Raw genomic sequence first — 14,056 nt, forward strand, 5'->3', positions numbered from 1 at the left:
TGCACCAGACTCCAATCTGATTTGGCAGAGTTTCTACAGCTGGATACCCTTCCTAATGCCAACCACTCTGAGAGTGTAGTGGGTGCTTTTTACCTGCCGCCGGCACAGGACCAGAGGGGGCTGGCATCAGCCACGATCAGATGGTGCTTTTTATGTGCCACCAGCACGGGGGTCACAACTACTATTTCCATTTGATTTGATTTTGATATTGCTGTTGATGTACTTGACTCAGTAGGTCTCCTCAAGCACAGCATGTCACCCTACGATCCAAAGTACTTTTGAGTGGGCTGGTTACGCGACACTGGTGTAGGTTTGTTAAAAATAAATAACAACATGATTGAAATCTTGAAGCTAAGTGATAAAGCATGATTAATTCAAAACAATGTGAATTAATAAATGTTACGATCGACAGAATAATTTGAGGGTAAAGAAAATGTTTAAAATCTTCAACTTACAGAATGATTATACTTAATCCGAGCATGGTTCAATTCCCATCCAAATTCTCGTACAGCTTTAGCAGTTTCAATTTTGAGGCAATGCGACAGTCTACGTATCTCAGGTTGAAGCAGCTCAACTTTTGCAATAATGTATAATGAATAAACAGCCAAAGGAAAAGTTATAAAGGATCTCAATAGACAGGTACCAACAAGTATACTGGCCCACCAGGGTGAGCCAGTCAGGGTGTGAATATAAGTGAGAAATTCATATGAATATTTTATTGGTACAAAGTCTGGAGAGAAAAATCTATAATAAGATTCCATAGAAAATGTCCTCTCATGATTATACAGAGGGAAGAATGAATGTTTTTTGAATAAGATACTTGTGTTTTGGTACAGTTTAAATTTCCTGAGGCCATTGTTTTCAACAAAATTTAAAGTTTTGGGTTGGCAAAGAGTAGAATATTTGTAGATATTAGATTTAGCAGAATGTAGAGAATCCCATTTGCGTTTGGTCAGGTTGGATCCCAAAGAATAAGGATGGAACTTTTGGCAGCAGTAGGATGTCTGTGAGAGAGAAAAATATTAAATGGAACATCAAAGAATATTTGAAAGCAATCAAAGAAAACATTGAATCTAAGTATTTTTAAATTATATTTCTTAATTACTTTAAGAACAAAAACTTAAATTAGTATAATCAAGACAATAATCAAAAGCCAGTTCACCCAAGACCATTATGTCTATTTTTTCTCCAGACATCATCTAATCAATGCAGTCATCATCATCATCGTTTAACGTCCGCTTTCCATGCTAGCATGGGTTGATATAATCTAGATACATGGTGGAAAATCGATTTCCTACCATGTCTTGTAATAATAATGATGAGAAAGTCATAAAAATTAAGAATTTCTTCAAAACAAACTTTATTTCAGTATTATATTTATTCATGTCCCAAGGTTAGGCAAATTTCATAGAGTTAGGCAATTTAGGCCTTAACGTTAGGCAAATTGAGATATGAATATATGTAATACAGAAATGAAGTTTTTTTAACAGAAATTCTTAATTTTTATGACTTTCTCATCATTATTATTACAAGACATGCTAGAAAATCAATTTTCCACCATGTGTAATATCTTTTTTAAAAATGTTATGGGTGGGGGTACAAAAGGAAATCTTTCCGAGATTGTGGCAGGGCTGGCCCTTTGAAATAAAAGTTCTGCTCATTTTTGCCAGCTGAGTGGAGTGGAGCAACGAGAAAGGAAGTGTCTTGCTCAAGGACACATAAAATGTGTGTTGGTCAAGGACACAACGCGCCGCCAGGAATCGAACTCACAACCATACGGTCGTGAGTCAAATACCCTAGGTATTAAGCTACACGATGTTCGATTAATTCTGCTAATTTACTACCTTAAGATCGTCTTCCATGAGAAGAAAATAGAGACGTTTCGAGACAGTCGAATGTTAAGGAAATCTAAGCCGATGCTTTACGGTTTGTCATTTTCAAAACATATAAACATCTTGTGGTTTAGCTCCGGTCAAGCCTGATAGAACAGATTCGTGATCAAATGGGTTCTAGCCGTGACCATCAAGGTTAGTTTACTACTATGAATTCATTACCCAATTAATTGATAACCATGAAACTAGCCAGAACAATCTCAATCTTTCAGCCTAAGGAGAAATAAAAACATTCGTTTATTGTTATTTACATTCTGCAACGAGGTTAAAATGGTCGATGTACTTTACACTAAAATTTCAGAACACACATAATCCAATGTTTTTCTCTTTTATGAAACAGCAGAATGTGATTTGAGGGCGATTTACCGACAACAAAGAAGTTCCTTACTTGACCCAGAAATAAACGACAGTTTCCAGCTGCAAGAGTCATATTTAACTGGTGATGCCGCATACTAATAGTGCAGGCCACCTTATAAATAGAACTGGCAGAGGGGAGGCAGCATTTATAAAGTCTGCTAGAAATAGCTGTCAAACCGCTCTAATATCACACTGTGCAGTCTTAAAATAGGAAAGGGCACATTTGATAATGGTGTAATCCTAAAAAGACTTGATTCGAAGGGGAAAAAAACACGAAATGGTTATCGTTGGAACATTTTTGAAGATAAATTTGCCCGATTTGGGACTGACTCAGGTGCTAAACAAAAACTCGCTGATTCTTTTTTTAAAGCTTTAAAAATTTTATTTCAGCCTCTCAGTCCAGGTTTTTCTGTGTGAAAATACAAAATAATAATAATGAAATCAAAATACAATTCCATCAAAGCTTCTTTAAAAGTTAGTCCAGCGCCAATTAAAAACACGTGTCTTTATGCACTTTGCCCTTACAGAAACTTATAAAATTCTTTTGATTTCAAGAAGTATTTATACAGCATCAGGTAATATCAAACTACAGTTATTATGAAACATTAGCATTTAAATGAAATACAAATGAATTATGTAACATAACATCTATCGCTGTATAAATTATCTGAACGATTATCTGAGATTGTTCCACTGTCCGACCTCTAACAAGGTTATTCTTCTACATTGTGTCTGTCTGAAATAAATTAATAGAAAGTGGAGAAAGGCTTCTTTTCTTTTTTTCAATAATTACATACCTTCCCATAATGTCGTATCAAATTAAAGCGAGTGAACGATTGATAACAAGTTCGATTGCTAATAATCACTCGCAGAGACGAAATCATAGCAAAACGGTCTTCATCAGAAACTAGTTCCTTATAAAATAATAACTAAACAGCGAACTGAAATGGAAAATTGTAAAGTTAAAGTGAAATATATCTTTCTGAAAGTAAAATTTTACTTAATAAAAACGTGAATCTAACACACACGCACACACACACACGCACATACACGCACGCACGCGCGCACACCACACACAGATACATACATATATACATACATACATAGATGCATACATACAGACAGATAGACAGACATGCATTCATGCACAGACCACTATATATGCATGTGCACATTGTTACATGCATACATTATGCATGAATTCATACATATATACATGCATACATACATGCATGCATATATACATACGTACTTACAGACAGACATACATATGTATGCAAACATAATACATACATACATACATACATACATGCATGCATGCATACATACATACATACATACATACATACATACATACATACATACCAATCTTGAGAAATTAAGCTTCTCAAAACCAGAAAGGAGAAAGCTAATTGGAAGATTACAGATCCAATCCATCACTGGAACTGTAAAAATCTGTAAAACTTCCCAGAAGTTTATCATTTAAATATATACCAGCATGTCTAGATATGTGACTATATGCATGAGAATACATACATGAAACATACAAATCTGCACGCACATAGAATATAAAGTGAGAGAGAGAGGTGGAGATGTATAAACAGAGGTGGTGGGGGGAGAAATTAAAGGAGGACAGAAATAAGAAAGGTATAGAAGGCTGTATCTTAGAATGTATTTCTGCTCGTGTAAACAATGAGTAAGTGGCTCCAACTTGGCATTTAGATACATTAGGGGTGTGAAGTAGTATTGACGAATCAGAACTTCTCTGTTAAGCATCACTTGCATAAATCCTACTGCTGTTAGAGAAAGACTTGATTTCTTCAACTGCTTCCATTTGATATCATAGCCTTCATCTTCAACTGCTATAGTGAAGCTCTGCTTCTCGAAGTTCCTGAAAGATGGAGTGGGGGTCATGTGTGTGTTTCTTGAAGGAGCCCTCTATCATTCTGATATAGCACTTTATGTTGGCTGCGCCGTTCAGCCATTCAGACATGACCAGCTTCTTTCTACATACAAATGTCCTGTCTCTTTTGACCATTTCGAAATGACATTTCGTGTGACAAGAGAAGTAACTCTTCGATTTGCGATCATAAGTTACGAACCCTGAACCATCAACTCTAAAAATATATTTTTCCTTCATATCAAAATGAAAATTCGGGCTGAAAGGTTTTGCACTAAAAATTCTGTTTTTATTATATTTATTTATTTTATTTTGCAGATTGTGACTCAGATCCATAAAGTGTTCATCTGATGAGCCTAAAGTTTTAATTTCACATGAAACTCCGGTTTGTTGGTACGATTCTCATTACACTATCTGTGGTATGATACACAGCGGCGCGCGTGCGTGTGTGTTCTTTATATTTTTTTACTATTTGAAGTCTTCCTGTAACGAAGGAGCTAATTTCTAGCAAAAATACAAAGCTCCGCCATTGGAATGTAGATAACAAAAAAAAAAAAGTCGCATTTTGAACTTGAGAAAGTCTTGCATATTTTTACTGTCCCGCTTATAGATTGTACTTGTAATGTGCGAATCTGTTGGTTGATATCTTTTTCTGAAAACCCTAGCGTTTCCATATTGTCACATCGGCATTGAGTTACATAACCAAATGCACCAATTATTATTTGGTATAAATGTGAATTTACAATCTAGGTTTAGAAACTGAAGGCTTCGAAATAGATATCCATACTTATCCGCTTTTTCTTCGATTTTTAAGAGATAATCACATTAGCAAAGGCAGCTGACTTCTATGACGGTACCAACAAACGATATCCGGCCAGTTATGGTTGTGCAATGAAGAAGTTTTGATGGGAATGTTTCACCAATATTCCTTATGTTTATGTTTATGTATGTATTGAGTAACAGGAGATTTCTTTTTATTTATCCCAAGACAGACCTACTTTCGGATGGCATTGAATATTGGTTTCGCGAACAATGCCATGACGCATAAGAACGTAGTAACTTTGTTTATTACTTATTCCTGTTCTTAGAATACAAACGTGTATGTATGTATGCTTATGTGTGTTTAAATAGGTGTGCCATCAAAATTCCAGTTTGAACAGCAGTTGAAGCTGTGGTTATGTGATTGCCTTGTTGAAAACGGCTAAAGGTGGCTTCCCTTTGAGTCAGCAGATGTAGGTTAAAGTAGTGAGGAAAGGCAAACAATCAGGCAATGCAGGAGAAGGACATTTGATTTCATTTAATTCAGTCCAAGTTGGCTACATAACGAATGATAAAAAAAAGTTTCTGACAGCTGTTTGGGGGGATATCCTGGGTATTGGAGGATGGTATCGAGCGAAGACTTTGTAAGTTGGGTATACTGTCATCAGAGAGATGTATGAACACTAGCGTAGCTGGGTGGGGCAGTAGGGTGGCCCGCCCCGGGCGGCACTTTTGAGTCTGCTGTAGGCAATACGTGTTTCTGTCTCGAGCGGCACATACTCTAGCTACGCTCGTGGGACTTTCTGAATGGCACACCTTACGAAAAATACCTTCGTTTTTCTTTTTTTTTTTTTTTTTTTTTTTTTTTTTGATGAGCTGTGTTTCATGTTGTTCATTTCTCGTAAAAAAGAAAGTCGCGCTTGAATCTAGAGGGACCCTTTCAAAAATCTCCATGAGAAAAAAAAAAACATCGCTTATAAACTTAGAATTCTCTCCCTTGGAGCAGTTAATTTTGTCACCGGTGCAACAACGTTCAGGTATGTAAGTTCTAACCTTAAAATTATAATTGTAAATTTTCTATTATAAACTACGAAACTATAACTGTAGGTTATTAGATAATTAATTAAAGGACTCTCTTTTTAAAGAAAGAGAGACACTTTGTCATTAGTAACTATTTATCATTAGTAACAGGGACATCTTCAATTTTGCGGAAACTTTGGTTCCAATGCCTTTTATGGTTGTTTTCCGAACTAGATGTGGTCACTTCTAATTTTAAACAAATATTAAATTTACTTAAATAATTAAATGAAATACAGGTACATTTACGTTTGTATAAATGATACAAGTTTATTAATACTGTCCTTTGCAAAGCGCTGTGAAACAGAGTTGTCCAGTAAAGTAGTCTGGCGGTTACGGGAATCTGATGTTATTGCTCGTAAATCAGTGCTGATTATAAGAGGTTCCGGACCATCGGTGTCCCGAAAGTTGATGTTATACTTGTATAAAGTAAACTAAAATTACATCGACACACGCACCTACAACTTTAGACATTTATGGGTATGCTACCGACACGTCATAGAGTTATGTCCCTTCTTTAATTAGGTGACCTTTACGGTCACCTAATATTGTTTAGTATCAGCACAGTCCTGATCTAGAAAGATTTATGACCAAAACACAGTATAACCAAAACTGTCTTAGCAGCATTATAAGCCCGTAGACAAATCAATGCACCGGGCCCTTATGGTATTTATTTATTAACAGCAAGCCACATCATACGTAGATCAGATTTGTGCATCTAGACATGTGAGGCCCCCAGGCAACTGTCCAGCGTATCCGTGCCTTAAGACGGCACTGACTATAGCTGCAACATACCGTCTTTATGTTTTTCTTTTTACCGATATAGCTTGTCTATAATCACATTTTCCAATATGTTGTTTCGTTTTTTTAACACGGCTTCTTCCCTCCATCTACTATTCTTTGGAACTCACTAACATTATCTTCTTTTCCGCTGGTCTGCTATATTCTGTCCTTTAAGCCTTCTCTCAATCAACATCTTTTGAATTTGTGTTTCCTTCTTATAGTTCCTTACGCTACAATGGCTTCAAACTTTGTTTGGGACAAAATCGTATTAAAAAATTAATTGGTAGGGCGTGATTTAAGGGGGTTTTAGCTTCTGCTTCTAGCTGATGGAACGCTGACTTTGGCTTGTAAATTTGTAAATGCTAGGAGTTTATCACTTTATATTTTTTAAAATATATTTACAGGCACAGCTGTGTGGTAAGACGTTCGCTTCCAAACCACATGGTTTCGGGTTCAGTCATACTGCGTGGCACCTTGAGCATATGTCTTCTGCTACATCCTCAGGCGAACCAAAACCTTGTGAGTGGATTTAATTGAGGGAAATTGAAATTCTGCTGTATGTGTGTGTGTGTATATATATATATATCTGACACCAACCCCACATAGGTGCCTACATACCTCCCATATTCAACTGCCCCACCTTCACCTACACACCTGATAACCATCTAATTCAGTACCCTCACCACATACACACACACACACCACTATACAAACACCCATACACACTGTCCAACTCATTACTCACTTCATACACCATTACGCACACACACACAACACCTTCCCCCCTCCACACACACTAGCACCAACCACTTCTCAGCACCCACACCACACACCATTATCCACACACCCACACGCAATCTTCAATAGCATCACCACACATGCCACTATACAAGCAGCCACAGTGAGAAACAGACAGACAGACAAAGTGAGAAACAGACAGACAGACAAAGTGAGAAACAGACAGACGTGCTCTTCAGGCAAGGACCCTGAGTGAAAAGATAGAACTGATCGTGATTTCTGTATTTATGTTTTTTCCAACGAAATTAGGTCAGGCCAGACAAAGGATTTTCTGTCTCTTATCTGCTTGAACCTCGTTTAACCTAAGAATGTTAGCTTAAACAATGGAACTTAAATAAGTGTGGAAGTTGACTCTCATAAATTTTGAAGTGCAAAAACCAAGAACAATAAGAAAGAAACTTGCAGAAAAATGGAGATCCAGTTTCAAGTTCTGGTTTAAAATCTAGGAAGTTATTCGTTGCATTTGCATATATGTATGTATGTAATGAGGAGGAATTAATTTGAAATTACAAATATTTCATGAACCTGTTAACTTCCTACTGACATTCTAGAATACACTTGTAAAACTGTAAACAATCATTATGTGGCCATCTAATCATGATAATGTCTTTAGCCAGGTTTCTGTTGGGTCATATTTAAACGAACACCTACTGAATAAAGTGACTACTTTTCTGTTTAGAAACAATTCATTTTCAAGGCTTCCCAACCACATGGTTCCAGGTTCAGTCCTACTACATGACACCTTCAGCAAATGTCTTCTACTATAGCCTCGGACTGACCAAAGCCTTGTGAGTGAATTTGGTAGACAGAAACTGAAAGAAGCCCATCATATATATATAATGGGCTTCATATATATATATATATATATGTATGTATATATAATAGGCTTCCACACAGTTTTCATCCACCAAATTCACTCACAAGGCATTGGTCAGTTCCGGGACTGTAGCAGAAGACACTTGTTCGAGGTGCCATGCAGTGGTACTGAACCTGAAACCACATGCTCACAAAGCAAGTTTCTTAACCACAGAGCTATTCTTGTGCTTCTGTAAACTTTAGTTCTCTGAAATTTCAGAAATTTCCTGTTATTTTGATGTTTTAGCAAGTGAGACATTTTAAACCCTAGAAAACAAGGGTAAAACTACACCAATGTAAATGGCACCAAACCCCTTTTAAAATACATCTTGAAATAACCGACAGGTAATTAATTTTCTTGTCTTCATGCCACTCGTTCTGCAAATGTAATTTAACTTCATTTAGGATCTATCTTTATTCAAATTTTGGTTTTAACTTTCACTGAAATTGCTTAGCAACTGGTATGACCTTTGTCATTGCTCATTCTGAAAGTTCTTTCCATGTCATGAGAAAAACCAAATTACTAAACAAACAACACATACATTCGAATAGGTGTGGGTGGTGGGGGAGGTATTGCACGACAAGCTTTCAATTTCAGTTGCAATAATAGAAAAAACTATATGTATGTGTGTGTGTATCTGTCTGTGTGTATGTGTGTGTGTGTATATATATATATATATATATATACACACACACAAATATATATGTGTATGTATATGTATATATAAATGGGTGGAGGCTTCAATAACTTCATTTCTTAGCAACGCACACCAAGCAACAGAGCAACCTATATATATATGTACATACGTATGCATATATATATATATATATATATATATATACTGACAGAGATACCCATTATTATGGTTGCATAACAAAATACAGTGTCCCGACAAGTAATTGAGTGCCAGAGTTAGAGAGAAACAGAAAATGTTTTTAGCATTTGTTTTTATTGGATGGAAGGATTTTCATATCTTGTGAGTCAAAACTTGCTGTGACAATGACAAATGCCTTTCACATAACCAAACAGACTTTTACATTGTGTAATGTAGTTTCATTGCATAGAAATGTCAGTACAATCTGTCATTTCATGTATACTATTTCATGTTCTTTGTTATCTATTGTGATTTAATACCGAAATATTGGGGGGCCCAAATCCTTTGTAATCTGATTTTTTTAATGTTTTTTTTTTTGTATTTCTTTGTGTTACAAACACCCTTACAGGCACACGAGGAGTGCTTCGTTTTTGTTTGTTTGTTTCCTTTCTCCGTTTTCTATGAGCTGTGAGTGTTGTACAAGTTTTTATCTTCTGTGTGTGAATAGGTGGAAGCATGGCCACGTGATTAAGAGGTTTACTTTGTAGCCACATGGTTTCAGATTCAGTCCCACGGTGCGACACCTTGGGCAAATGTATTCTACAATATAAGCACAGGCATGGCTCTGTGGTAAGAAGCTTGCTTTCTGACCACATGGTTCTGGGTTCAGTCCCACTGCCTGGCACCTTGGGCATGTGCTTTCTACTATAGCCTTTGGCCAACCAGTGGATTTGTTAGACAGAAACTGAAAGAAGCCTGTTGTATATATCTATCATCATCATCATCATCGTTTAACATTCGCTTTCCATGCTGACTGACAGGACACAACATTTGTCATTTCATTCGACTATTACTTACTGTTGCCTTGCCTTCCATTCCTGTAACATAGTGTCGGAATTTCAGCACTAACAGGACACAACATTTGTAATTTCATTTGACTATTACTTACTGATATTCCTAATCAAACAAATGTCTACTAAAAAAAAGACCATAAAAATAAAAAACAAACACCAAACAAAAGCACGACATGCAATGCTTTTTCTATATGAACAATGATGTTCCACTTGACTTGTAGCCTCTTCAGTGCCATTGCGGTCAACGGGGGATTCTGTAAAGCTATTCTTCTGTGTGATATACCCATTTTTTCTGTTGACCATGCTTGAATGGTGCTTTTTACGTGCCACCGGCATGGGAGCCAATCAGGCTCTTTCAGTTTCTATCTATGAAATTTACTCATAAAGCTTTGGTCTGTCCCAGGGCTGTAGTAGAAGAGACTTGCCCAAGGTGCCATGCAGTAGAACTGAAACTGAAACCATCTGGTTGGGGCCTGTATCTATGTATAAAAAAAAAAAACAGTAATAAGTTGAGGTGGGCATGGCTGGAACCCCTTTGATCATATGTCTACTCAATCAGAGCTAACTTCAGGCTGAACAACAATGTCCCTTGCAACTATTAGCTGAGTCATGAGTCAACTGACTCAGTTTCGTTGAAATAGGTATTTTGGTAGAGTCAACTAAAGTTTGGTCATGAAGTCCTTCCTTTAATATCTTCTGTCTGGGGTCAGGTCAAATATTGTAACTTTACACTCTGGGAACCTCTTAGGGATGGCTTCATACTGTACTATATTACAATGAAATAGTAGCACTCAATAATTCTTTTAATAATATGTATGTTGTTTGTGTATGTGTGAGTGAGTGTGTTTGTGTATATATATATATGTGTGTGTGTGTGTGTATATACACATACATGCACAACACACACACATGAATACATATGTGTGTGTGTGTGTGCCCGCCCATGCCTCATCCTGTTGCCAATCCCTGTATCAAGAGTAACAATATTAGAATTATGTAAATTCAGTCTAAGCTATTGTCTTTCTGTTTGCTTTCTTACCTCCTTTCATTATTTGTTTGTTTGTTTCTTTCTTTTACTTTTTTCTCTTTTCAGATGAATTGTTCGTTTAATTACCGTTAAAGCTGATCTCGTTAACTCAAAAAACTGTGTCGAAACAAAACTTGAGAAAATGTTAGGTTATTTCTCTAGAAGGACAATGTCCACAGTTATATCAAAAATAAACTTTCCAAGGCTCCAGTCTCATTCTCGGTGTCCATTTTCCGCTCTTCTCTCTCAGAATTTCCAACACCATTTTTTTCAATGCCAAACGTTTAGTGGAACACCTTACATCTTGAATAAACTCCTTCACAAGCCACTAAACAGTCAAATGAAAAAACCATCACCATCACCATCACCTTGTTGTGGTTACAGTAATGAAGCAGGACTTTTAAATCGTAACTTTGAAGTTATCTATCGTTTCCCTTACATCGTACACATGCATCTGTTGTCAAGATTTAAAATATACCAAACGGCCTTTTCTGTAGCTGCTGTACCACTATGCTATGCCATGCACAGCAATGGCCAATTATCTCTGGCACTTTGTCATTATGTTGTTATTTATTCAATAGTGGCCTGTGCAATGTTGTATGCGTTTAGTTTCTATTTGTGGAGACTTGTTGGTATCATTGCATACAACAGTGTTGAAGATTTAGTCAAAGTATCACACTTAACGTTCTGGGGAGGTCGTAAGGACATCTTCCTCCATGTGAAAAGCATCATACCCCTTTCTGATATGTCTGATAATCCGAATGACATCTTTGTGAAATTCCAGCAGTATGATAATGAAGAAGTACTCTTCCTTGTACTTAAGTTTGGAGGAATTAAGGACATGGAGAAATTCCAGCTGGTACTAGGAGACATAAAATAGTGTATATAACTTGGTAGTTAGTAACTGTGTAAATAAAAGAGTATTTAGTGGATATTTGAATAAATTGTCGCTATCATCTGAATAGCCTTTAAATCATTTTATTTCATTTTATTAGAATTCTGTATATCTTACTTAAGGATATGCTGTAGAAAGCCACAGAACTCTAGTATTTGTCTAGAGAAAGCTCAAAACAGCATTAAATGAATAGCATCTACCAGCAGCAACAGTAGAATTGCTAAATCAACATTTCTCTGTCATTGCAAGTTATCAGTATTAAGTATCTTCTATCAACTGCATGCTTAGATAAATTTTGCTTTTACTGATAAAGAAAAACAGTGGAAACAAATACTGCAGTATTGTGGCTTTCTAAAGTATATCCACATTGAGTAAGATTTACAGAATGCTGTTCTGAACCAATGTTGCTTTTGTTGCAAATAATGCATTTTTGTTGTAATATTAATGAGAGTAACAAGGTGGTTAGCTGGCAGACTCGTTAGCTCACTGGGTAAAATGCTTAGTAGTATTTCGTCCGTCGCTACATTCTGAATTCAAATTCCACCGAGGTCAACTTTGCCTTTCATCCTTTTGGGGATCGATAAATTAAGTACCAGTTGTGTACTGAGGTTGATCTAATCGACTACCCCCCCCCCACCATCAAATTTCAGGCCTTGTGCCTAGAGTACAAAGGATTATTAATGGGAGTAACTAGAAACGAGATAAAGATGGAAGTGATGAAGTGTCAGAGTGCTCAGGCACTCCATCACTACCATATTTACCCCCTTCCAGGCTACCCCTATCAACCCTTATATAATGCAAGGTAGCCATGTATTTCTTCTCTGGCATGGTACCTGTGCTCATCCCTCTATCATACAAATGTATGATAGAGGGATGAGCCTAAAACCACCACCCTATCTAAATACTTCCATCACATAATAATGGGAGCTTTTTCCTTTTCCCATGTTTTTTTTTTCTAATTTTTTCCCCCGTCTTGCAACATACTTTTGAAAGAATTGCATTTTGGTATTTCTTCTGGCTCTTTGCATTCTGAGACTCCAAGCTCAACTCTGTCATCTCTCCAGGGTCATTAAAGGCAAAGCACCGGGCTCGATGGTATTGACTACTCTCCCACCCCTCAAAATTTCTGGCATTGTTCCCAGAGACCATTATGAAACGGAATAAAGAAATACTTGTCAATCATTCGGGGACAAAATTTGGATTTCTTTCATGCACTTGAGACTTACAAGTAAACGAGTGTAACGGCATTCATTGGGCAATTATATTAAAGAAAAGTTGCTTCACCCTTTCTTAGTGGTTTTGTAATGATGTATACAGACGTGAACTCCATTAAAACCTTTTAGATTGAAAGGGGCGTCTGGTGAGTCACCCAAATCTTTAGATAACATTGAGGAATGCCTTAAATGATTACCATGGAGATTAAAATATGAGTGTTGCTGATTTAGATAACATTCACTATCTTACTGACAATCGTCAGGTATGAACGAAATTTATAAAGTTGATAATGATTGTATTGTATTGGATAGCCTCAACGAGACAAGAAAAACTGTTATCTTCAGCTTCACTCAACAGCATTGTGTACAAAGAAGTTAAAAGCACAATTTTATTGATATTATTATGTATTTTTTTATTGCTCACAGAGGGGACAAACAAGGACAGACAAAGGGCTTAAGTCAATTACATCGACCCCAGTGCGTAACTGGTACTTATTTAATCAACCCCAAAAGGATGCAAGGCTAAGTCAGCCTCGGCAGAAATTGAACTCAGAACGTAAAGATGGACTGAATACCATTAAGCATTTCGCCCCGGTGTGCTAACGACTCTGCCAGCTCGCCCCCTTATTGATGTTATTATAATTAACACCATCAGCTGTGAGAAGAATAAGGATTTTTATTCAAGCCACAAGGGCTAAACAGAGGGGACGATACAAAATGAACATGGGGTTGGGAAGCAAAATAAGTGCAAACAATTAGATTGATTTCATTTCAATAATTATTCACACGTTCTTTTTTTTTTTTTTGTATTTCGGGAGGGTCATTATGCT

General features: G+C 36.7%; 2 protein-coding genes across 8 annotated transcripts in view; one reads left to right on the forward strand and one right to left on the reverse strand.

Annotated features, from left to right (window-relative positions):
• The window catches only part of LOC106874135 (cytochrome c oxidase assembly protein COX18, mitochondrial), a 7,719-nt gene extending 4,529 nt beyond the window's left edge, over positions 1–3,190 (reverse strand). Inside the window, exons 1-2 of the mRNA XM_014921750.2 lie at positions 3,047–3,190; positions 456–1,004 (exon numbers count right to left, since the gene is read on the reverse strand). Coding sequence (XP_014777236.1) covers positions 456–1,004; positions 3,047–3,133 — 636 coding nt within the window. The 5' untranslated portion in view covers positions 3,134–3,190. The remainder of the gene's footprint in view (positions 1–455; positions 1,005–3,046) is intronic.
• LOC106874136 (transmembrane protein 186) lies at positions 1,897–12,079 on the forward strand. 7 transcript variants are annotated; one of them, XM_052969167.1, is made up of 3 exons: positions 1,897–2,027; positions 4,468–4,542; positions 11,184–12,079. In XM_052969167.1, exon 3 carries the CDS (start codon positions 11,260–11,262, stop codon positions 11,995–11,997), a length of 738 nt encoding a protein of 245 aa, XP_052825127.1. In that variant the 5' UTR covers positions 1,897–2,027; positions 4,468–4,542; positions 11,184–11,259; the 3' UTR covers positions 11,998–12,079. The 7 variants fall into 7 exon arrangements, 6 of the variants coding, with proteins under 6 accessions (XP_052825127.1, XP_052825126.1, XP_014777238.1 ...); XM_052969166.1 differs by lacking the exon at positions 1,897–2,027 and adding an exon at positions 7,173–7,287 and having other exon boundaries at positions 4,489–4,542; XM_014921751.2 differs by lacking the exons at positions 1,897–2,027; positions 4,468–4,542 and adding exons at positions 5,883–5,945; positions 7,173–7,287.
• Positions 12,080–14,056: the final 1,977 nt, after the last annotated feature.

Source organism: Octopus bimaculoides, chromosome 7, assembly GCF_001194135.2.
Source record: "Octopus bimaculoides isolate UCB-OBI-ISO-001 chromosome 7, ASM119413v2, whole genome shotgun sequence".
NCBI classification, from domain to species: Eukaryota; Metazoa; Mollusca; class Cephalopoda; order Octopoda; family Octopodidae; genus Octopus; species Octopus bimaculoides.